This window comes from Melanerpes formicivorus, unplaced genomic scaffold (genome assembly GCF_026170545.1).
Source record: "Melanerpes formicivorus ecotype bairdi unplaced genomic scaffold, bMelFor1.0.p_v2 SCAF_12, whole genome shotgun sequence".
Classification (NCBI taxonomy): domain Eukaryota; kingdom Metazoa; phylum Chordata; class Aves; order Piciformes; family Picidae; genus Melanerpes; species Melanerpes formicivorus.
In genome coordinates this window covers 9,376,220-9,398,862 of record NW_027142364.1, presented here as the reverse complement: position 1 = coordinate 9,398,862, position 22,643 = coordinate 9,376,220, and the positions used below count along the sequence as shown (strand labels likewise).

At 40.0% G+C, this 22,643-nt stretch overlaps 2 protein-coding genes across 11 annotated transcripts in view; both read right to left on the bottom strand.

Moving 5' to 3' along the window:
• Positions 1–12,719, bottom strand: part of XRN1 (5'-3' exoribonuclease 1) — a 45,376-nt gene extending 32,657 nt beyond the window's left edge. For 8 of the 10 annotated variants that reach the window (XM_068145222.1, XM_068145224.1, XM_068145228.1 and 5 more), the window contains exons 1-16: positions 12,542–12,718; positions 10,158–10,390; positions 8,639–8,736; positions 8,164–8,273; positions 7,967–8,077; positions 7,687–7,769; positions 5,315–5,402; positions 5,011–5,179; positions 4,733–4,800; positions 3,535–3,669; positions 2,718–2,781; positions 1,931–2,036; positions 1,498–1,587; positions 1,192–1,348; positions 754–873; positions 126–295 (exon numbers count right to left, since the gene is read on the bottom strand). In XM_068145222.1, the coding sequence (XP_068001323.1) occupies positions 126–295; positions 754–873; positions 1,192–1,348; positions 1,498–1,587; positions 1,931–2,036; positions 2,718–2,781; positions 3,535–3,669; positions 4,733–4,800; positions 5,011–5,179; positions 5,315–5,402; positions 7,687–7,769; positions 7,967–8,077; positions 8,164–8,273; positions 8,639–8,736; positions 10,158–10,390; positions 12,542–12,616 (1,877 nt within the window). In that variant the 5' untranslated portion in view covers positions 12,617–12,718. Of the gene's footprint in view, positions 1–125; positions 296–753; positions 874–1,191; positions 1,349–1,497; positions 1,588–1,930; positions 2,037–2,717; positions 2,782–3,534; positions 3,670–4,732; positions 4,801–5,010; positions 5,180–5,314; positions 5,403–7,686; positions 7,770–7,966; positions 8,078–8,163; positions 8,274–8,638; positions 8,737–10,157; positions 10,391–12,541 lie in introns of all 10 variants that reach the window. The other 2 variants (XM_068145230.1, XM_068145231.1) reach the window with 1 other exon arrangement.
• An 834-nt stretch (positions 12,720–13,553) lies between these two features.
• The window catches only part of ATR (ATR serine/threonine kinase), a 43,649-nt gene continuing 34,559 nt past the window's right edge, over positions 13,554–22,643 (bottom strand). Inside the window, exons 37-47 of the mRNA XM_068145220.1 lie at positions 22,531–22,628; positions 21,055–21,287; positions 20,803–20,937; positions 19,852–20,052; positions 18,976–19,119; positions 18,098–18,248; positions 16,851–17,007; positions 16,568–16,721; positions 15,907–16,058; positions 15,081–15,186; positions 13,554–14,025 (exon numbers count right to left, since the gene is read on the bottom strand). Coding sequence (XP_068001321.1) covers positions 13,852–14,025; positions 15,081–15,186; positions 15,907–16,058; positions 16,568–16,721; positions 16,851–17,007; positions 18,098–18,248; positions 18,976–19,119; positions 19,852–20,052; positions 20,803–20,937; positions 21,055–21,287; positions 22,531–22,628 — 1,705 coding nt within the window. The 3' untranslated portion in view covers positions 13,554–13,851. The remainder of the gene's footprint in view (positions 14,026–15,080; positions 15,187–15,906; positions 16,059–16,567; positions 16,722–16,850; positions 17,008–18,097; positions 18,249–18,975; positions 19,120–19,851; positions 20,053–20,802; positions 20,938–21,054; positions 21,288–22,530; positions 22,629–22,643) is intronic.

Here is a 22,643-nt window from a genome sequence, read left to right as displayed (position 1 = left end):
AGTTCTATGACTACTTGACATCCTAAAAAGTCCCTCACCAGCTTCCCTATAGGCTCCCTTAAGACACTGGAAGGCCAGTGCAACTCTTCTAACTACTTGTAGTTTAGAAGTGATACTGGTGTTACCTTGTACGACATCTTTCTATAGCAGGGAATTTCTCTGGCCACGGGGACATGTACTGAAACTCTGCATCTTTGTCATACCAGTACATTAAGCAAGCACTGTGAGTATTTCTCCGTTTCTCCTCTTCTTTTAGGCACTTATTGCAGGATTCCATGGCCTGCAGCAGTCGTTTCTACATTGTAGAGAAATTGGCATATTATTAGCACAGAAAACTCTACTTTGGGAAAGTGGATACCCACACTTTCCTGGCTAATATGTTTATTTCCTAAGTGCAGTCTCAGCCTTCCTCATGTCCTGGCTCACCGATACAAATAAGGCAATTACAATGGAATGGCTTTAGAGAATAAAGATGACCTTTGGGCAAATATATTTCGAAAGGATAGATGTGTTTGTGAACAAACCACAACAAGCCCACATCCCTTATTTAAGACTTCTGCTGCTTGAGGCTAACTTTGCTTGTGCAACTTAATCTAGCCTTACTCTCCAGACAGAAAACACTTATTTTTCTGTGGTTTTATCAAGTGTTAATTTAGATTTCTATTTAATTGCATGTTTAACTGTTGATAAATTAAGAAGTTTATTAGTTTTGTTATGAAGCTTTTACAGACATTACATGTTGAAAGATCTTACCTCATCAATAAATGGGATTAACACTACAGCTTCCCACTCTTGCTGTTTTCCATTTAGGTCAGTTTTGAAATCCAGTGGATAATATTCTATAATAGGAGAATCTTGACTAATCATCAAATGCTACAAAAAATACAATAGAAGAATTAAGCAATATCAGAGGTAATTTAGAATTAATTTTAGGAAGAGAGAGAGGTTGGCATAAAAAAGATCAGTTTGAGGCTGAACAGGAATTTGACATTTATCATTTAACTATCATAGTTTCAGACCACAAAATCTTGTATTTATTACTAACTTTACATTGTTCTATGATAGTAAGAAGTAGAAATATTTAACCATAAAGCCAGAGACAGAATACAACTAACAGGACATGCAAAGACATCAGAAAAAGTTACTTCAAAATAAAGCAACAGCTAAATGCAATTTAACTCTAAACCCCACCTGATAGCATTTAGGTAGCAGATCTTTGCTAGCTGCTGGAAGTACAGCAAGAAGCTGCTCAAATGGCATGAAAGGCTTTCCCAGTTCAAAATTGATTTTGAGTTCGCTGATGTTGCGAATATCTGACAGATAAGGTGCATAATGATAAGGGTAATACCTGCAGGGAAAAAGCCTCTTTAGATACTTAATTATAGCACAGCAATGTTCACAAATCAGAAGCAAACCCAACTACATTAAATGTTCCCAGCATACAAGGCAGAAATATCAACTGATCTACAGCAATTTCTCATTGAGCATTTTTCTTACCAGCTCCATGACTGAACCCCATGGTAGTAATAATGCAAAATCCACTGTATTGCTTGGACATAACATTCAGCTTGATCAGCCAAGAAGTCACTTGAAAGGAAAAGGAAAGATACATATTAATTTTTTCATATTTTCACTGGGATGTAAAAACTACTTAGGACCCTGTACAGAGGAATAAAGATAAAGCATTTTGGGAACCCAGTGAGGCTAGGAGTTTTTATATCCATTGAATACTAACTGATTTTTGTTCTCTTGTCCTCAAACTACTTGTTACAGAAAACTGACTTACAGCTCCTCTTGCATTAGCCAAAAAGCATCACTGCTATGGTACGTTACCATGCCTTCTGCTTTCAGCATGGATAAATATTCTGTCTTGTAGTAGACATGTGCAAAGACCTGTCTGTGGTGTTTAAATAAAAAAGCATACACTTACTCAGAAACTACTTCTACACCCATTTTGGTCATGTAGTAAGTTCTTTTGTATTGCCTAAACTCAGTTTCAAACATATCATCATCTTCCGGCTCATCTTCCAATACAGCTGAAAGAGCATTCATAAAAAAACAAAGAATAAACATTCATGTTTTACAGGACATTCAGTTTTGACTTAATGACTTGATTTTATTCTTCAGTTCAGACCTTTGCACTGAAAGCAACATGAAATAACCCAACAAAATCACTACACAGAGAAAGCCTAAAATTGAATTTCTTTTTTTCCCTTTAGAGACAGGCAACCTGTCTTCTGTTTGTTAGGCCCAATCACAAGTACAGAGAAGAGAAGAGAAACCATTCAGAAAATGTTAAAATAAATTTCATAATGACATCTTTTATCAGCAGTATCATCTTATGTCATGGGGTACTATTCATGTATTTTTGACACTGAATTTCAGAACACAAGCAAATGCGTCTCCTACACCAGTCCCCATTTGCAGAACAAAATACCTAAGCATACAGTTATCAAAACCACAATGTTGTTGAAGATTTGCTCATTCATTCATTTAATTCATCATGGAAACACAGGCCAGGTGAGAGGCACATCAGTAGCTGTAGCCCCCTTCCCTCTCACCAATTAACCAGGGACATGCAGTCCCATTTCCCAGCAGCTGACTACATAACTCATCCATTTAGTTCTCCGACATGAAATTCTTACAGACCTACCAAATCTATACAAAATTAACAAGTTTTTTTGTTACATGTATATAGAAGAATTATTTGCACTTACTTTTTGGGGTCACATCAGCTTCATTATTTTCTAAAGCAGCCAAACACATAGAATTTTCCTGAGCCTATTAAATTAATATTTGAGGTATAGTAAAAATACAGGAGATGCACATACATCATTCTGAACTGTATAATCTGCAACTCAAAATCCTAATTAAAGATGTGCAAACACTACTATTTAGTATAAAACTCATCACATTTCTTTCTCTTGTAATTGTCTAGGGGAAATTATTTTATCAGACCAAAGAATAGATCAGAAAAGGGAGCAGACTGAAATAAAACCTCAACTACCTTTACATAAACATGTAAGTATTTCTTTTCCAATATACAACTACTTCCAAAACTGTGCAGTACACATGTAAGCATTTCTACCTGTATCATGCTACAACACCAGGATGCAGTCAAATTTTTAATCAGCAAATTGTTAAGATAACTTTTGGTGGGAGTAAGGATACAAGAATAATGTTTTAGAGGATCAGCCAAGACAAACATTCCCTTCACTCTCACACTACACAGTGTCTTTCGTGTACAGCACTGAGTTGCTTCCAATAAGCAGAACCATTACACTGGCTTAAAACTATTTGTCACAGAAGTTTGGAGCAGCCATATAAGACAACAACCAATAAAGCATACTTTATTAATAGAAAACATAAACTGCACTAAAAAACAGAACAACTACATACAGTGACTGATTATACCTGAAGGAATTCCCTGCTACTCAACACTCTGAAGGTATACACTGAAGGATAATCAAACCTCAAACCAGAAGTTTATGCCATTTAATTACTGATTTGCAAGACTGCATGCAATACACTAACCTTTTGTTTCTTTTGTTTGTTTTTTCTGGCTTCCTCTGCTGCAATACCAGCTGCTTCATTGAGGTATTTATTGCCTACTTTACTTTCAAACCATTTTAGGTCTACAAAGACTTCACTGAAGTGTTCACGATCAAACTGTGCAGAAAGGTTAAAAGAAGTTTAGAAATATTTGATGGACACCAAGCTTAGAGTACTACATTAACAAATGTTATTTTGAGTCTGTACATTAGATTACATCTAGAGTCATTTGCACATAAACATTCTGTGCTAGAGATACAACTGAACTAATACTGAAAATCTTTTTTCCTACCAATACCTAACATTTAACCAAGCTGTATTTATTTTCTTTCAGTAAGGCAGCAATGGGTAACAGTAAGTTAGGCAAGTTCCACACTTCACTACCAACTCCAGAAGTAACAGATGTATAAAGGGTTTGGGTAATACAGTCTCATGCCACACACTCAACACTTTCATAGTTTCACTCAAGAACCAGAGGACAGGGCTGAAGCAGAGACAACAAATGAACTTCCTTCTGCCAAATTTAGCAAAAGGCTGAGATCTTTCCATTTCTGTATGGTCTACATGTCTTCTCTCTAGGATTGAGTACTGCACTAGCACTTAACAGGATTGTCTCCTGTATGCCAGTCAGTTGACAAAGAATGCTCATGTCTGTCTTGGAGATATATGAATTCTTCATTGGTCTTTACCAGTGATCTTCATTAAAAACTTACAGAAAATAGTGCACTCCAAGACCTTCAGATGTAATTTACCCCACAAGAAACTAACCAGCAGGGCAAGCAAAGAACATTGCTGCCTGCAGCACTTTGCCCAGTACTGTGGTTCATTACTAAATGAGAATTAAGAACCATGACTCTAATGGTGAATCCTCATCTGTCTTGCAGTACTGAAAGATGGTGGTTAAAAACACAGATCAGGGGATTCAATCTTTTTCCTCTTATGCTATGGTAACATCAGATAATCACTGCTGAAGCATGTCCAGAGAAGGACAATGAACCTAGTGAAGGGCCTAGAGAACAAGGCTTATGAGGAGCTGCTGAAGGAACTGGGATTGTTTAGTTAGAATCACCTGTAAAACAGAGTCATTGAAACTATAGCATAGTGGATTTCAGGGCACTACACTGATGTTATATTCCACAGACTACACCATTCCATACAGTGCAATTCTGAAGTGACTTACATCTGACAATCTTGTGAGATATTTCTCAAAGCGCTGTAAATTCAGATGCCCATTTTCATTGATGTAGCCTATGGGGAAAATGAAGTGTGCTTTTAAGCTGAACAACTTAAACATTTCAATATAAATGCCCCATAGATAGCAGAACACAATCTTGCTGGCTGTCTAAAGAAAAGTGTAAGAAATGCTCAACCTTCTAACGGATGTAAAAGCCTTAATAAATATTAACACAGCAATGCTAAAACATTTCTGCTTCCAACAACTGAACCCAGTGTTCTTACCTCCCAGCTCTGGCAAGATAGCCATGTATGTTCTATAAAGTAGTGGCAGTGCATCATGATTAATATGTAAATGAGGTAGATGAGGAATAAAATCATTTCCTACAAGGAAACCCATTAAGATCCAATCATCTATTATCCTTTCAATATCATACTCAAAGGAAATCTTGTCCTGAGAGGGGAAAAAAAACAAGAAAAGAAAAACCCAAACAAACAGAGAAAAACCACAGGTGTATAATTCTTATTATCATGTTTGCATAACAAGACCTCACATGTTTTTTCAGTCACAACTTCCATCAGAACTTACTTTTACTGGTGAAAATTCATAATCAATATATTCTCTCATCAGTGATAAGTGCAATAAATGAAATGTGGTTTCCTCTGGTGCACACGCTCTGTAAATTATTCGTAACATTAAGTTAATTATTTATAGACAAAATTTCACCATAAATAATTAATAAATCCAAGGCTACCTAAAACAAGCAATCTTACTCAGATTATATCATCACAGGAGCAATAATGTACAGACATTTCTCCTTTGAATCTATTTTAGGATTCACCTGTTTTGAATATACAAACTTTTGCAGCAGAATCGTCTAAGCATCAAACGTGACTGCACTGTATAGGAAACAGCTAACTTGGAGAAAGCAGGGCAGCTTTATTAAGTTCCACAGCACATAAACTATTTCTTAAGTAATTATCTCATTGTCCAACAAAGGATCATCCTCACCTAATTTTGCATCAAACCCAAAACTTTTTAAGGTATTTTAGAACTAGCCTGAGTACACTTAAAGTATGCAGATTCACATCTATAATGGCTAGGTTACATTTGCAGCCATTTGAAATACTCCTTGTAAGAAAACAACATGCTCAACTTGAAAATAAGCTCTGTATGTATCATCTGGTGGCTTCAACACAGCACCAAAACCCAAACCAACCAACCACCCAACCCACATCTACTGTTTGTTTACAGTGTGAATTAGTCCACATGCATTCTACCTTCTCCTCTCTTCACTGAAATAACTTACCACCTGAGCCACAGTTAGGACAGAATCAGTTAATTCCTACACTAAAAGACAAATTACTTTAAAAAAAGAAAAAACATAAAAAAAGATTGATGTATTTTTAGTTCATGAAGGACTCTTTCACCTTGCAGCTACTGTTAACTAGCTGGGATCCCCTTCAGTGCCAAACCAGCATAAAGAGCTGTGTATTTTGTCCAAAACCCTCCGAGGAAAAGGAAGCTTAAGATAAATTCTGAACTACACTTGGTTATACAGAACTTCAGACCTAGTTTTATTACTTTTATAAACAATTTTCATATTGGTAAATCCACACGGATGCTGTAAGACCCTAGAGCCATTTTGTCTCAACTGTGAGAATACTCACAGAAAGCAATTCAAGTAACTGCCAGAAGTAAATTCCTATAATGAGCACTACCATCCTGAAGTTACAACAGGAGCCAAATATTCAACACTGCTGGGGCACCCAAACAATCACAGAATGGTCTGGGTTGGAAAAGACCTCAAAGATTGTCTAGTTCCAAATTCCATGCCACGAGCAGGGATGCTTCCCACTAGACCAGGGTGCTCGAGGCCTCATCCATCCTGGATCCTGGCCTTGAACACCTCCAGGGAGGAGGCATCCACAACCTTCCTGGGCAACCAGGACACTACCCTCACTCTAAAGAACTTCTTTCTATTATGTAGTCTAAACCTACCCTCCTAGAGCTTCAATGACACCTTGCTTCTTTATTTCATACCTCATTTAATTTATCCCTCAAAAGGTCATCATGCTTTTAATTTACGTTCTTTTCAAAAAAAGGAGTAATTATGTTCCTTGGGATTTAAGACCTTGTAAAAACATTACAGTATTACACAACAATACTATCAACAGGATCACCACTACTGAACAGCTGACTGTTGAGTACTATGAAAAGTATACTCATTCTTGGTATTTATGGTATTGTCCTTAGCCACAAAAAACGTGCTTACTAGCAAAAATCATGTTTGTCTAACCATTTATCACTTATCACTGTCCAAAATAATTTTGTATCACAAAAGTGTATTCTTCTGTCTCTCCTACTTCTTCCCTATATCCACCAAACAGAAACTTCAAAGAAGGAGCTTTAGCTAAAGTAACAATTAAAAAATGAATTCTGTCATTTCAGAACTGCTCTGAAACAAATCACATTTTTCTGATTGATTATAACCTACAAGTTAGTTCAAATGGGCAAATCCAGAGTAAGAGCATCCTGTCAGCCACTTTACGGGTGTTTATTTTAGTAACCTGATGAGATGCACAAAGCTTCAGAGTTACAAATACATTTTCAGAAGTTCACACTTGCATAAGAGGATTATGGAAACCACATCAATATAGTCTGGACTGCTCCACTCACAGTGTGATGAAAGAAGCACGACACACCAAAGCACTAAGGATTTTTTTTACCAGCTCTCCTGACAGCACACATTTTCTCATGTAAACTAATTCAAATGTACAATTCAACAAGTTGATTTTTCTAGTTTCGTGTACTTTCTAATGCAAAAATAAAGTGAAATTGTATTAATTTCGTAAGCAATCAATAAAAAACAACAACAACCACCACCAGTTAAGTGACTCAGTATATTTTGGATTGAATTTCTTCACGTAGGAAATGAAAGTAAAGTTAAATCGGTTCACCTTTGAGATTTTTTACCACCAAATCTGACTTCTTCTCTTAAGAGCGCAAAGTGTGCCTCATGACTTGTTAATCCCAGCATAATCTATTACAAAGAGATATATAAAAGCTGTTACTTGAGATTTGAGCAGTAGAAAGAAATTCTGCTCTTCTGTTTCATTACTAACTCAAAAGTTTGCAGGAACACAAAGTGACGTTCTTGTTTAGCAACGTTTTCGAACGCCGCACAGAAAGGCTTCTATTTCAGAAGCCAAACACACTGTTTGTTTTAACTGCACGTACCAGGTCAGCATCTAAGCCATAGAGACAGTGCCTTGTATTTGGATCATGATGGGGCTTTGCTTTTTCTGATCTGATGAACTCCATAATTTTATGCTCGCCTTCCCCTGGAGTCTGCACAAAAAAAAGATATCCAAAATTACTCCTGAAGTATTTTCCTACAAATTTAATTTTATTTGAAATAAAACATTACCAATGACCTCATGGCCTGATAAGTAGACTGTTACTCCTTGCCAGGACTTGTCTGTGGAAATCTTCATATTTACAAAATACTTCAGATGCTCGTGCAATCTGGCCATGAATTCAGTTCCTGACAACAGAAATCTGCAGTTAAACACGCAGCTTTTCACTAGCCATTCAAACCTGCATTTAAATGCCAAAAGTATTAATGAGAAAAACCAAAGCTTTGCAAGCGATGAAGAGGCAGCTGTAGTTGCACCCCTCACCACCTGAGAAGTTTCCTGTTTGCCATAGCAACCCCAAAACTTTTTAAAATGAGGCAATACTTCAAGCCTACTAGATGTTACTGAAACTTGTGTTCCAAACTTCTAGCCTTGATGGATTCTATTCTCCAATTTAAAAAAAGCCCACGCCTTAGAAAAGGAAGAGAGTGCCAAAGTAGAGATGCAACAACATAAATCCAAATAAATTTCAGTACTTAATGTATTATCTTACCTGGTGTAATACAGTTGGAGTCAAATCTGGCCTCTGTAGGGAGAGTTTCTCCCTTTTCTAATGCCTTTTTTATTTTCTCCTCTGCCTCTTTTGCGGATCTAAACCAAATGAGTTGGAGAGAGGAAGCAGAGAAATAATCATCTTCAAATGTTACTACCCTAAGAATAGCTTTACTGACAGAATACATACAGTCCATTTTTGAAAGAGTATTTAAAAGAAATCCAAAAACTGAGGGAGAGGAAAAGAAATTTAACTCCTGGATAGAGTTTGAACTTGCTTTCAATACAACTGGAGGGCTTTAAAAATAGCTTCCCTCCCCTTATAAAGATTATAATATTATTTATAATACATATAATATTATAATATATATATTATTACAAAGATTCCCTCCCCTTATAAAGATTATAATATGGTATTGCTCAAACACAGGTAATATTTAGATTACCAAGATGATAATTCAGTGATCCAACCTTATTGATTCTATGGTCAGAACAAAAGGAAGCCAATGTTGAATCAGTAGGAATATTTGGGATCTAAACACCTGAAAATGCTATAGCAGAACACTAGTGCTGATGTGGTTAAACAAGGAACAAGTTTGGAATCCCTTGGAGGCAGGAGAGGTGAGCTAACTATCACCACTACAGCAATGCAGCAACAAATGAACAAATGTAATCCTGGCCAAGGATTTCACAAACATCAGAAAACCACCATTATCTTTGTCCTTCGCTCAATATTAATCAAACATTTGCCCCATTTCTACTTAGAACTCTTTCCTAATGACTTCTTTCTCTCAACCTCCTTTTTCCCTTACAAAAGGCCCTCAAAACAAGCCAAAAAATCAAAACCAGCCCCCAGGAGCTTAAAAATATTTACTATTGTCCCCTTCCACCAGTCTGTTTTGTAGCATTTCAACACATTCCATGTACTGTCTGACCACTGACTTTCTTTACAGAAGTCTTCAAAAAAGCTTCTACATGTCCCAGAGCATATATATGTGAAATCTGTGAAAGTACTGTGAAGTCTACTTGCAGCTCTGTGCTTCAGCTAGGGTGCTAACTGGTATAAATAGGAAAGCAGAGTTCCACTAGAAACTTCATTTCTTCTTTGACTGTCAAAGAACATTCCATTATAGTTACCAAAAAGGCATACCTATAATTAGCATTCACAAATACCAGAGACTCTGACAGGTTATGAAGCCACTGGAGATAATGGCTATGAGCTCTACTACAGATTCAATTCACCAAAAATTTCATAGGGAAAAAGCTTCTTGTGCCATCAAGCTCCACATACAGGGACAAAACTCTACGCAACGAGCAAACCTCCTCCTTTCTGGAACCCTAATTTTAACTATTAACCTTTTAGAGGTAGTTGCCCTCATTTAACCAAAAATTAAAACTACTGTCAAAAGCACAACCATTCTATATATAATTTACTTTTCATGGCATATATTTAAGTAAATGTTTGGGGTTTTTTTAAACATTTACTATCCTAAAGACAGAGCAAGAACAGATATTCTCACCTAAAGCGTCTCCCACGCTGCTGATTCATTTTTGCTCTTGGAGCTACTCCATCAACTGCCATGAAGAAAACCTTTCTTGGTTTAATAATACGAAAAAGCACTTCCAAATAGTGAAAAATATCAGCAAAAATCTTATCTTCTGAGATTCTGAAGTGAACATCATCATCATTTGGATGAGAACACTGATGTATAATGCCATTCATGTCCAGGTATAAGTTGTCAAACTCTGGAATCTACAAAAGCCATAGTTAGCACTCATTTGGTGACATGGGAAGCAATACAATCACTGCCCAAGGTGTGGCTCAGAGTAGTGAGCTCTGGAAACAAGCTGAGCTGGGAAGACTTCCCTGGAACCTATTGCACACCAATGGACTATCTTGCCTGCTTATGGGTTTGTTTACACTTGCAATCTGTTATTATGATTTCCTTAGTGAAAAAAGTAAGGTGAACACATTTCATCCTATAGTGCACTGTTCTGGCACCTCAAGACTTCTGCCCCCTGTGCTTGACTAATCTTCTACACTGCATAAGGAAAAAGAAAAACAAACAACCAAAACAAACCAAACCCCAATGATACAGTCTCGCATAGCTTCACTATAAACAATATAAAGTACAAAACTGAGTCTGCAGTTTCCATAAGCATTTCAAAAGCAAAGTTGTTTTAAGAAGCTTTAGGTCTCTCTTCCTGTTAACCAGTTTCTACCATGGCCACTGCAAGCTGCCTCTTCAGGTATGCTAAGAGTCTAGAGAAGGGCAATTACCACCAAAAGCAGTAGTTACCCATTATAACTCCCATTTTCTTAAAATTGTGTTTTTTGGCCAGTTTTCTGTTGTTACAACAGCCTCACCTGTAGCAATCCAACTTTCTTTTAAAGGAAAAAAATCGTCCCTCAAAATATACACAAGCAACATAGAGAGCACAAACACTGCTAAGTATCTAAGAGCCGCTATCCACAGATCTATCCCCCATTATGACTGGTCATAAGGACCCTCTTATCATTGCAGCTGAGAACAGGCACTGCTGACTTGTCGTGATTTTGTGTAGTATTGCTGCTGCTGTGTCTTTACATCAATTTGAAAGGTGTGTTGTTTGGACATCTAGACGGAAGAGTAACATAACTGTTTCAGACAGATGAATGGTGAAGAGAAGAAACACAGAGGCAGGCACAGGAAGGATCTGCAGCCACCTGCAATAATTAGCGTCCTACTGTGCAAAATTATCTTGAGCACAGTTAAATTCCATAATCAAACTGCTTTCAGAGCACTGGAATAGGTTGTCTCCTTCTCTAGCGACTTTCAAGACCTCTCCGGACGTGTTCCTGTGTGACCTGCCCTAGATTATGCTGCTTTGGTAGGAGGACAGACAGATCAATGCTCTCCAGAGGTCCCTTCCAACCCTTACTATTCTGTGATTCGGTGCTCAAACACAATGTCATCATCACAGTTTGAGATTCACCTTCAGTCATCACCCAACTCATCTCAGAACGTCCTACTCAGACTCCAAAACCAAACACACCAGTCGAAAATGATAATGGGAAGCTGGGGGCTTGTGTCTATCTGGTGCTAAACACGACTTATCTGAAAACACTGCTTTTTCAGCCTAGCTATTGAAAGCATTACTGGCAGCTTTCCTTTTCCAGGTTTTAATGTATTTCTCGGGCTTACTACAAACACAAACTGCCCACGCATGTGACACGGACACGTAGCAGGGCTGCAAAACCTGACCCTCGTCACTGCTGTGCCATTAGCCGTCAGCAGCTGGAACTTTTCTAAGCCCGGTAAAGGCGAAACTCCGACCTGGTGCTCCCGAGGGAAATAGAAGCACCGCGGAGTTTAGAGGGGCTGGGGAAACCGAAAGCAAAGAAGAGAGCCGGTGGTAGCCGGTCACCGCCACGCCTCGGAGAGGAGCCCCGGAGTGGGCACTTCCTCGAGCAACAGCCTGTTTTCGGTTCCAGGGCTTCCGAAACCAGTGCCTGCGTGTGCCCATGTCTGCGCGGTGGGGCTGCAGCAACAGCTCCCGGCAGCAGCTCCCGGCAGCGCTGTACGCTAGCCGCCACGTCGGGGCGGGTGTTCAGGCTCTCAGGGGGAATCCCAAAGCTCCGACCCCGCTCCCCAGCGACACGCGTCACCATCCCGCGACTTTCGGCCGTTTTGAGCTGCGGGGCTCGGCGAGCCGCGGCCGCCAGCCCTACGCCGACCAGTATCTCAACGACCCAGCCTCGGCTCCGGCTCTGCGCCTCAAGCCCGGGCCACGGCTGCCCGACTAGGGCCCAGGCCCGCTTCCCCGGCCCGCTGAGAAGCCGGCCAAGATCCCCCGCTCCTCCGCTCCGGCACAGAGAGACGACGGGCCCTTGGCAGGCAACGGCGCTCCCCTCCCATCTCACCTGATGCTCCTTCACCACCTGGCTGAGACAGGGGTACCGCTCTGAGATCCACCGGTAGAACTTAGGGACCCCCATGACCACTACTACCCACCAACCTCACAGCTTCACAGGACCTAAACAACCCGCGGCGCGCTCCGCCCTCCTTCCGGCGCGCGCTGCCAACAGCGGGGCCTCCCGGCCGCAGAGCGGCGCTACACCGACAGCCCAGCCTCCTGCTCATAGAGCGGCGCTGCGCCGACAGCCACGCCTCCCGGCCCCAGAGCGGCGCTACGCCGACAGCCCAGCCTCCTGCTCATAGAGCGGCGCTACACCGACAGCCCAGCCTCCTGCTCATAGAGCGGCGCTACACCGACAGCCACGCCTCCCGGCCCCAGAGCGGCGCTACACCGACAGCCCAGCCTCCTGCTCCTAGAGCGGCACTACGCCGACAGCCCAGCCTCCTGCTCCTAGAGCGGCACTGCGCCGACAGCCACGCCTCCCGGCCCTACAGCGGCGCTGCGCCGACAGCCGGGTCTTCCGCTCACGGAGCGGCGCGCAGAACGTCCTGCGGCGGCCTCAGAGAGTGGGTCGGCGCCGCTGGCGCAGGGGACTGTGAGGTGGGGCTGGTGCTGCTGGGGCGTCCTGCCCGGGCCGAGGGTGACCTGCCCTTAGCATTACCCCGTGAGCCTGCCCCCTCGTCCCCTCCCCTACAAGCTTGCACAGGAGCTCCCACGACCCGCCGTCAACGGGCAGCAGATGGAAGAGATGGAAAGGAGTAGGTCCCTTAAGAGGTCCTTCGTGCAACATTTCTGTGTAAGGCTCTGTCCGCTCTTAACGGTAGCAGTAGGCAGCCTATGAAAGGTGACATGACCCCAGGGCAGTCCTACATCGCCACACAAAAGATAGAGGAGGTTCCAAAGATCGTAATTGGCAAAAATCTGTGGCACAGGATGATGAAATTGGTAAACGAAGTCTTCAAATGCCAAACGTTTCTCTAGCTGGAGTCAAAACCGGAATTCAAGCTCAATTGCTGAAAAGTATTTTTTATTTTTAGAAAGCCCTTTTGAACTATAAGTAGAAAAAGTTTACTATCTTTACATCATAGTAGTACAAAACTTCCAGATTTTCAAATCTCAAGCTGTTTACAAAATGTTTACAACAATATGCAGGATTTTATAGAGTGTACTCTTTCAACATTGTGAACACTTTTCAGATAATCAGACTAAGAAAGAGGCAGCCTAATTTTTAAGCAGTTCCTTTGTGTACCCTCTCTTTATACAAAACGTAATTATAAGGATTTGTGAACAGTGTAATTCCAAAGGGAAAGAATTTCACATATAAGGAGCCCAGCCCATATACATCTGGCAGAGCAGGTTGTCGTCACTTGCTTCTTGAATAAGGTAATGAACATGGCCTTCAATAGATAAGGGTAATCCTTTAATTCTGTTTCTAGTCTTAATAACACCTTGCAGCCGTTGTTCTATATCAAGGACATGGGTTTTGGCCTGGAAACAAAGACACACATTTGAGAAAAAGAATATAGCTACTATCCATGAACTTCCACTGCTTAAAATAAAAGAGCATTTTTTAGGATTTTTTTGAAATCTGTATGCTAATGTAATACAAGACTCAAATGTATACACCAGTTAACTTTGAAAACAAGGGATACTCTCTTCTAAAATGGATAATTGGTCAAGTTCTAAACCTTACGTAACACTGGTAGCTATTGGGGGAAAAAAACAACAACATACAACTATGTGGAGGGCCTGTAACTAATAAAAAACAACAGAGAAAAGGTTACATGGACGTAGCCTGGTTTGTAATGGTTTGAAGACCAGGATATTTCCTGTGCTCGAATAGGTCAGTTAGTCTTTGTTGTAATGGCTTCAGTACTCCTCTTTGTCCTTACCCTAGTTGCTGTATTTATCAGTGCTCACAAAGTTGTACACATATTTATTTTTGCTGTATATTCCATTTAAAGCAAAAAGAGACAAATCAGTATATTTGAAAAGGGGAAAAAGAATAAAAATCACAGGCTACACAAGTTGTGTTTTTCGTGAAGGAGAGAGCATCTATCAGCAACCACAGCAGAAACAGTATAAACCAAATCCTAACTGTAACCAAGTATTCCTTAACGTTGTAGTAAGGCACCTATTTCTGCAAGAATAAGCTTCCACCTAGGAAAAGCATAAAAAATTACAGAGGACTCCAGATGTTGCCAACACTGTGTATCTGGAGGACTGTGCAACAGTCAGCATTGGGGACAGCAAGAGCCTCACCTCTCCTATTGCTTCTGTTCATGTTATCCTTGATTTAGTAACACTAACAATAGAACTATAGGCTCTACTTTGTCTGGTTCTTTAGTAGACAATTTCTATCAATAAAATCATTGCTTTATACATACAAATTATGAACACAGAGATAATAAGAAACAACCAGAGGACTTTTTAAATGGAAGAAAACCCATGACAGTTAAGGTTTCAATTAGAAAATGCATAACTTGCAACCATAATGAAATCTGTCATTTGAATACCTTACGCTATGCTTGTTTTACGCTTACCTTTTCGTTGACAACTTCTCCGGTTTCATTCACCTGGATTTTTGTATTCCCTTTACTAGGTTTACTCCATTCCACAAGAGGGTCATGGAGGAAAGTCTTTAAGACACTAAATAAAGAAAAAAAATTTAAAAGAATATATTTTATTTTCAAAGCAAGAACATTGACAGGAGTCTGAAGTTAGTGCTGAATATTTATCATTAAAGTTGGACAAGACCTTTAAGGTCATAGAAGGCAACCAGAACCCAGCTACTATGATCACTAAATCATATTCTGAAACGCCACATCTACAAACTTCATGAACACTTGCAGGGATGGTGAGTCCACCACCTCCCTAGGCAGCTTGTTCCAACCCCTCACCACTCTCTCAGTAAAGAAGTTTTTCCTAGTGTCCAATCTAAACTTCCCCAGCACAACTTAAGCCCATTTCCTCTCATCCTATCACTAGTTACTTAAGAGACCAACACCAGCCTCACTACAACCTCCATTTAAGTAGTTGTAGAGAGCAGTAAGATCTCCCCTTAGCCTTCTTTTCTCCAGATCAATCATCCCCAGCTCCATCAGCTGCTCCTTGTACAACATGCCCTCCAAACCCCTCACCAGCCTCATTGCTCTTCTCTGGATGCCCTCCAGGACCCCTCAATGTCTTTCCTATACTGTGGTGCCCAGAAGTGAACACAGTACTCAAGCTATTTCTATGGTTTAACAGTATGCCATAGTAAGACTGAGCTGCATGACAGGAACCTGCATGTTCACCTGCTGTTCCTCTCTCAGATGTTCAGAGTACAGGCAGCTTTTTGTGAGTTTAGAGCATAAGCAATTGCCATACCTCATGAGAGGCTCCCTCTGATCACGCATAAGCCGCATCGTGACTTCACAAGCTCTTCGGAAGAGTCCTTCTGTTCCCATTGGACCCATCCCATTAACCATGTTGTGAGTGAGACGGAAAGGTACGATTTCCGGGACTTCAAAGGTTTCTCCCTTTACACAGATAAAAATAGGAGTATGTCCTAAATGCTTTAAGCACAATTTAAATAAAGGGAAACAACTGCATTGTTTTTAGGGTTTTCCACTCATTTTGTCAGTGGCAGTTTCCTGGCTGACAAGAGATACTTGCCCAGATCCTAACCCCTCTGAATATAACAATTACAGCTCTTTATGGAGGGTGGTAGTGGAGAGAGGAAAAAGTTACAAAACATAAACACTCTAAAATGTGAGCTATTTTAGACATATCTACATGAGCTCCTCCAATATTGGCTAAATCAAAAAGGTGGCTTTAAGTACTGCAGTACAGAGAATAAACACTCTTGACAAATCCCAGGCTGTTTGCTGGGTATAAATTGGAAACAAAGTGAGAGAAGATAACACAACAGACATGTCAAAAGTAAAAGAATGCAAACCCAAAACCAAACAGTAAACCAAATCAGTACAAATTTATAAATTCCATGCATGTAAAATAAAGAGCAAGTTCAGCAAGTGGCATTACCCACCTTATTGAAAAGGCAGTTGAAATCCACATGCACACATTCTCCAGTCAGAGAATCAAACAGAATGTTTTCCCCATGGCGGTCTCCTAGACCAAGTATGTAACCCACCATTGACATAACTGCCACGGAACGGCAATAGGCTGACCTGCTGTTGTACCTGCAGAAAAAAGAACCAGATGCCTAAGACACTTCCTTGGGCTATGTGTCTTTACTCAGTAGAGACATTAATGTTTAGTGAAACACACAAAGTAGATGTTCTTGAGCTAGCCCAATTCCAGTCACTCACCATGAAGTAGGATCAGGAAATGTTCTAAGAAACCATTCATGGAAGAGAGGAGGATGACGAGGTAGAAGGACTTCTTTGAACATTTTCAGCTTTTCAGACAAAGGGGCTGACTTTGGAAGCATGTGCTGACGTAGTTCTTTTCCAGTCATGTAGATACCTGTAACAGACCTTAATTACTCAAAAGAAATTTCCAGTGTTACAATAAGGTATATTCAAAAAGATAAGCATCTCCATAAAACTGAAATAAATGAACAAATGGAAAACAACCTATAGAAAATGGTGCTGGTGGGGTACAGGAGCGTAAATAAAAGGCAGGATGAGGTGCAATGGCTTCAAAGTGGAAGAAGCTGGATTTAGATTAGACATTAGGAAGAAATTCTTCTCCACGAGGGTGATGAGCCACTGAAACAGGTTTCCCAGAGAAGTTAAGCAAGCAAGTGTTCAAAGCCAGATTGGATGGGGCATTGAGCAATCAGGTCCAGTAGGTTGTATCCCTGCCCATGGCAGGGGCCTGGAACTAGATGATCTGTAAGGTCCCTTCCAACCCAAACCATTCTATGATTCCGTGATTCTAACTGAAAGACATGGCAAACAAGCTACCAGTTTTACTAACTGCTGTATGGTGGAATGGGGGGAAACAACTACACAAAAATTCCTCACCCTCACAAAGCCTTTCACTATATTCAGCTGAGATGTCTGGAATTAATAAACTCCCAGACATCTACATACATACAGATACCATGTGAAATTCACTCCCAAGTTTTATTGCACTGGCCAGAAAGTTGCTTTGTTAACAAGAAATTAAAAAGAAATATTTTCTTTTCACTGGAAAGTTATTGTACCCTCAACCTTGATTCAATTATAAATTATCTTAGTAATAGAAATTAAAAACAACAGATTAAATCTAAAAGGAAAAGTCCACAGACATTTCTATTACTCTGTGCTGCTGAACTTGCTTGCATCATTGTATAAACAAATGTATTAGGATGATTATGTTATCAATTCTTGTGAGGAACATGTTTATTGCTATCAGTTCTTGTAAGGAATGTGTTTCTTGCAGGCACCAGTTCTCATCCATTTAAGGATAAATGTCTACCATATGAATAACAATATATTGCAGTCAGTAAAAATACATGTGGCTGTAGCTGCCAGAATTATGTCTGAATCTTTGCTGTTTGTCTCATTTATTAATTACTATAGAAACCATTTAAAAATAAAACACTAGTATAGTTTGAGATACTTCTTACCTTTCTCCTTATAAAGTTTTATCAGTATATTTCTTAAGCCAGCAGTGTTGTTCACCCATTCTATTATGCCACACTCATCATTTAATGGAATAACTGCATAGGTTCGAATATGGAGCTCTCGCCTACGGGACTCTGCATCTTTTCTTAAGCACTATTCACAGAAGAAAAATGAGATGATCAGATAACAGATAGGATTCAAAAATGTATCAACCACATGAATCATTCTAGCTATTTCTTGTTTCAAATCACATGATCTAGAAATTAAGATTCTAAGCTTTGCTGTCTACACGTGTGACCGTTTGAGGAACATGCTAGCAAAATGGCCATCTGTAAGGGGAATAAAAGACAATTTTGCAATAAATGAAATTGCAGAACACATACTTAAATCTCTTCAAAGCAGTATTAGAACTAAGTGTTAAAGTGTTCCCCAGATACTATCCTTTAACCTCATGGCAAACAAGGGAACTTAATATATTGCTGAGAAGCAAAACTACATCTGAAATAAGAAGTATGGCAAAACTTTTAGTATGAAAAGATGAATTGACATATTTCTCATTTAAAACATTAGGAAATTCTGAATAAGAAATATGAAGCATGCCAGCACAAAGATTGCAGCTATTATTTACTGTAAATAACCTTTCCTGTGTATTTTTGCTGGAATAAGCAATTGTTTTGGCAAAACACTGTATTTTGTGGCTGTTTACACAAGTCCATTATACATTTTCAATAGCTATTGATTTCCATTGAAATAAGAGATTTCACAAAGGTTTACTTTTCATCCACTAAGCTTCATCTCAAGGTAAGTTTGTTCTATTTGCTAGCTAATTGTTTTGTTCTGGTCAGTAAGTAACACATCTGATTGTCTTAACTCATCAAACCTTATTAATAAGTGAGTTGAATTCCATGAGCCGACAGTCTTTCCTTAGATCATCTTTTGGCTTGCACATCATAATGTAAGATTTCCCATCTGAACCCTTTAAGGTGATTTTTTTTGGCTTCTGAAGTGAAGCAAGTATTTCTACCTAAGGAAAACAATAAATTCTTTATTAACACCTGTATCAGATCACACAAAATAAAGTATCTCACTGTAATGAACAACTGCAGCCAATCATGTCAGCACTTCTTCCATGGGCTACAGTATATTAGCACAGTATAAGAAAGACATTGAGGGTCTGGAGTATGTCAAAAGAAAAGCAACATGGCTGGTGAGGGGTTTGGAGGGCATGTTGTACAAGGAGCAGCTGAGGTTGATTAGTCTGGAGAAGAGAAGGCTAAGGGGAGATCTTACTGCTCTCTACAACTACTTAAATGGAGGCTGTAGTGAGGCTGGTGTTGGTCTCTTCTAAGTAACTAGCAATAGGATGAAAGGAAATAGGCTTAAGTTGTGCCAGGGGAGGTTTAGACTAGACATCAGGAAAAGTTTATTTACTGAAATAGTGCTGAGGTATTGGAACAGGTTGCCCAGGGAGGTAGTGGAGTCTCCATCCCTGGAGAAGCATTTGGATGTGGCGCTTCAGGATATAGTTTAGTGGTCATGGTAGTTGGGTTACAGTTGGACTCAATATTAAAGGTCATTTCCAACCTCAGGCCGAAACTGCAGCTACCAAGAAGGCTGTTTTGGGGTCGTTAGGACAGAAGTCACTCTGTTTCCACAATGTAGCTATGAAATTCTCTACTCACTCCTCCATTTCTAGGAAGCTAAGCTGTATTTGTACAACAAGAAGTTTCAAATGAGGTGCCAGCTAGAGGCTTACCGTATCATCAAAGCCTGCAATGTAGGCCCAGCAGCCAGGAAAAGGGTCGTGGTTAGCATGTGTACCAGGAACTGAAGGTAGAGTTGGTATCATCACTGATTGTAAGGGAATGAGAATTTCACTAAATGTGTGCTCTTCCACTAATTTCTTCAGTGTTTTGAAATGAATATTCATGCTTAACGTTGAGCTGTTTCCATCGACCTTGAAAAAAATATCATCGTTGAAAAGTTAACAAGCACTTCAAACAGTAAAACGTTGCTACTATTACACATTATATACACGTAGATTCATAGCATGATTTAGGTTGGAAGGGACCTTGAAGATCATGAGGACAGACTGAAGGAGTTGGGGCTGTTCAGTCTGCAGAAGAGAAGGCTCCCAGGTGACCTAATTGTGGCCTTCAAGTATCTGAAGGGGGCCTACAGGAAGGCTGGGGAAGGACTTCTCAGGATCTCAGGTAGTGATAGGACTAGGGTGAATGGAATGAAGCTGGAGGTGGGGAGATTCAGGCTGGATGTGAGGAGGAGGTTCTTCACCATGAGAGTGGTGAAGCCCTGGAATGGGTTGTCCAGGGAGGTGGTCGAGGCCCCGTCCCTGGAGGTGTTTAAGCCCAGGCTGGATGAGGCTCTGGCCAGGCTGATGTAGTGTGGGGTGTCCCTGCCCATGGCAGGGGGGTTGGAACTAGATGATCCGTGTGGCCCCTTCCAACCCTGAATGATACTATGATACTATGTACCATCACGTACAGAAGGATTTCACAAGGCGCTCAAAATATTTTACACTTTAAGTATTTCTATTAAGTAACCCCCCAATCTTTTACAAGCTAGTGTAGTTTCTGTTAAATTGCAGTGATGTAAATGAATGTGTAGCGAATGCTGTCAGGAGGAGCTTTAGTGTAACATTTTGAGATAAACAAACGACTGTGTGTAATAGGGTTGGTTTTTTAAGTACCGGTTTGTTGCACAGCTCTAGAAGCTTGTCTGTGAGGCGTGCCGCATCTCCAACAAATTTTCCTAAAGATTCCTTCATGTGAATAGCTTTGTTCAGAATGTCTTTACATCTGCTGACACGCATAGGGTAAGAGGACTGAAAACGAGAGGAAAAGTTAACAATTAAATGACAGTGAAATCCATGAAAGAATGCTAAAAAACCCCAAACAATTTTATAAACTTAATAAAGTTGTAGCCATAATTATCAAGGTACCTTGGACACCGCAGTCATCATCCACATTGCTTGCTGTGGATAGGCTAAGAACACTTTAGCGACAATCACCATCAGAACTGTGAAGACTTCATCATGAGAGTGGCAAATTCGGGAGATTAACTGAGAGAAGGCGGTCAGGAACTGGTAAGGTGCCAGGTGATTTGTGTGCTCTGTAATCACCTTGTTTATTTTAGTTAAATCATTTTTCATTTGAACACGTTCTGAACGACCAGCTGAAAAACAGAAGAGGAGGACATTATGTTCCTTTCCCCACCATCAGAAAACAGTCACATAAATCAAGCCTACAGAAAATGTGTTTTGTTGGTAATTTTCATAAGCCAAAACAACAACTCGAGGAGAAGCTCCTACATCAAGTGTTGGGGTTTTTTTAACATAGCAAAAAATGACTTAATTTCTATGATATTTCACTAACCAGAATATCAGGAAATAAGTACAGAGAATAGGAACATGGAACAAACAACAACAGCATTATTGCCATCACTGGAGGTGTTCAGGAGGAGACTTGACAGGGTGCTTGGTTACACGGGTTAGTTGATTAGGTGGTGTTGGATGATAGGTTGGACGCGATGATCTTGAAGGTCTCTTCCAACCTGGTTTATTCTATTCTATTCTATTCTAGTCATTACACTCTTAAAATGAAACTACTTCTCTAAAGTGATACAACGGCACAGAACAAACCAAACCCACTCTATTTCACTGATAAAAGGATTCCCATGTTCTTTAGTGGAGAGGAAATTAAGACAGCCTTTACAAGGGATGAAATTAGCACATCTCCTATCTTCACCCCTGCCTCTGAGGACACAGCATGAATAGCATGTCAATGACATAGAAAGCAGCACCTGGTGTGCCTACAAGCCAAATTCAGTCAACCTAAGTGTAGAACCACATCAAGATCAAGGAGCCATAACTAGCTGCTTTACTCCAAAACTGTAGGCCTGTAGGCAAAGTTTGCAGTTTTCATTTGTACAAAATTCTCCCACTCAAAATGCACCTATGGTAGGAATTTCACATGCCTTGATGCCACCTACAGGGTATTTCCCTTCCTCCTCCCCCCATTTATATTTCAGCAAAAATCCCTCAACAAATGGAACCAAGACAAACAGAGAAAAAGTGCCAAAACCTAACACTATGTTAGCAGGATATACAGAAACACCACTCATTACTCGTGGGGCGACTTAGAAGAGATGAATGGTGACATGCAAGGATTCTCCCTATATCTGTTAATTAACCTAAGATATCTGAGGAACAATATACTATCTCATCATGTGTTTTTAAAAATATTCTGGAATGTGTAATAATTAATTCTTTTCTGCATATTAACATCCTGCAACTGAAAAGAACAGTAGCACTTTGTTTCGGGTCAGAAAAAAGAACAGAAAATATACTTCACTACTCTTTCACTTTTGTGTTCAAAAGTATGATGCAAGAAGTATGAACTGGGAAAAAAGGTTCAACCTTTATCACATTCGTAGGCTTTTGCTCCAAAGTCCAGCCATAAAGATAGCATTCTTGGCATTGACTGATAGATGAACTGGTTTCCATACTGCAGAGACCTGTCATTACATGTT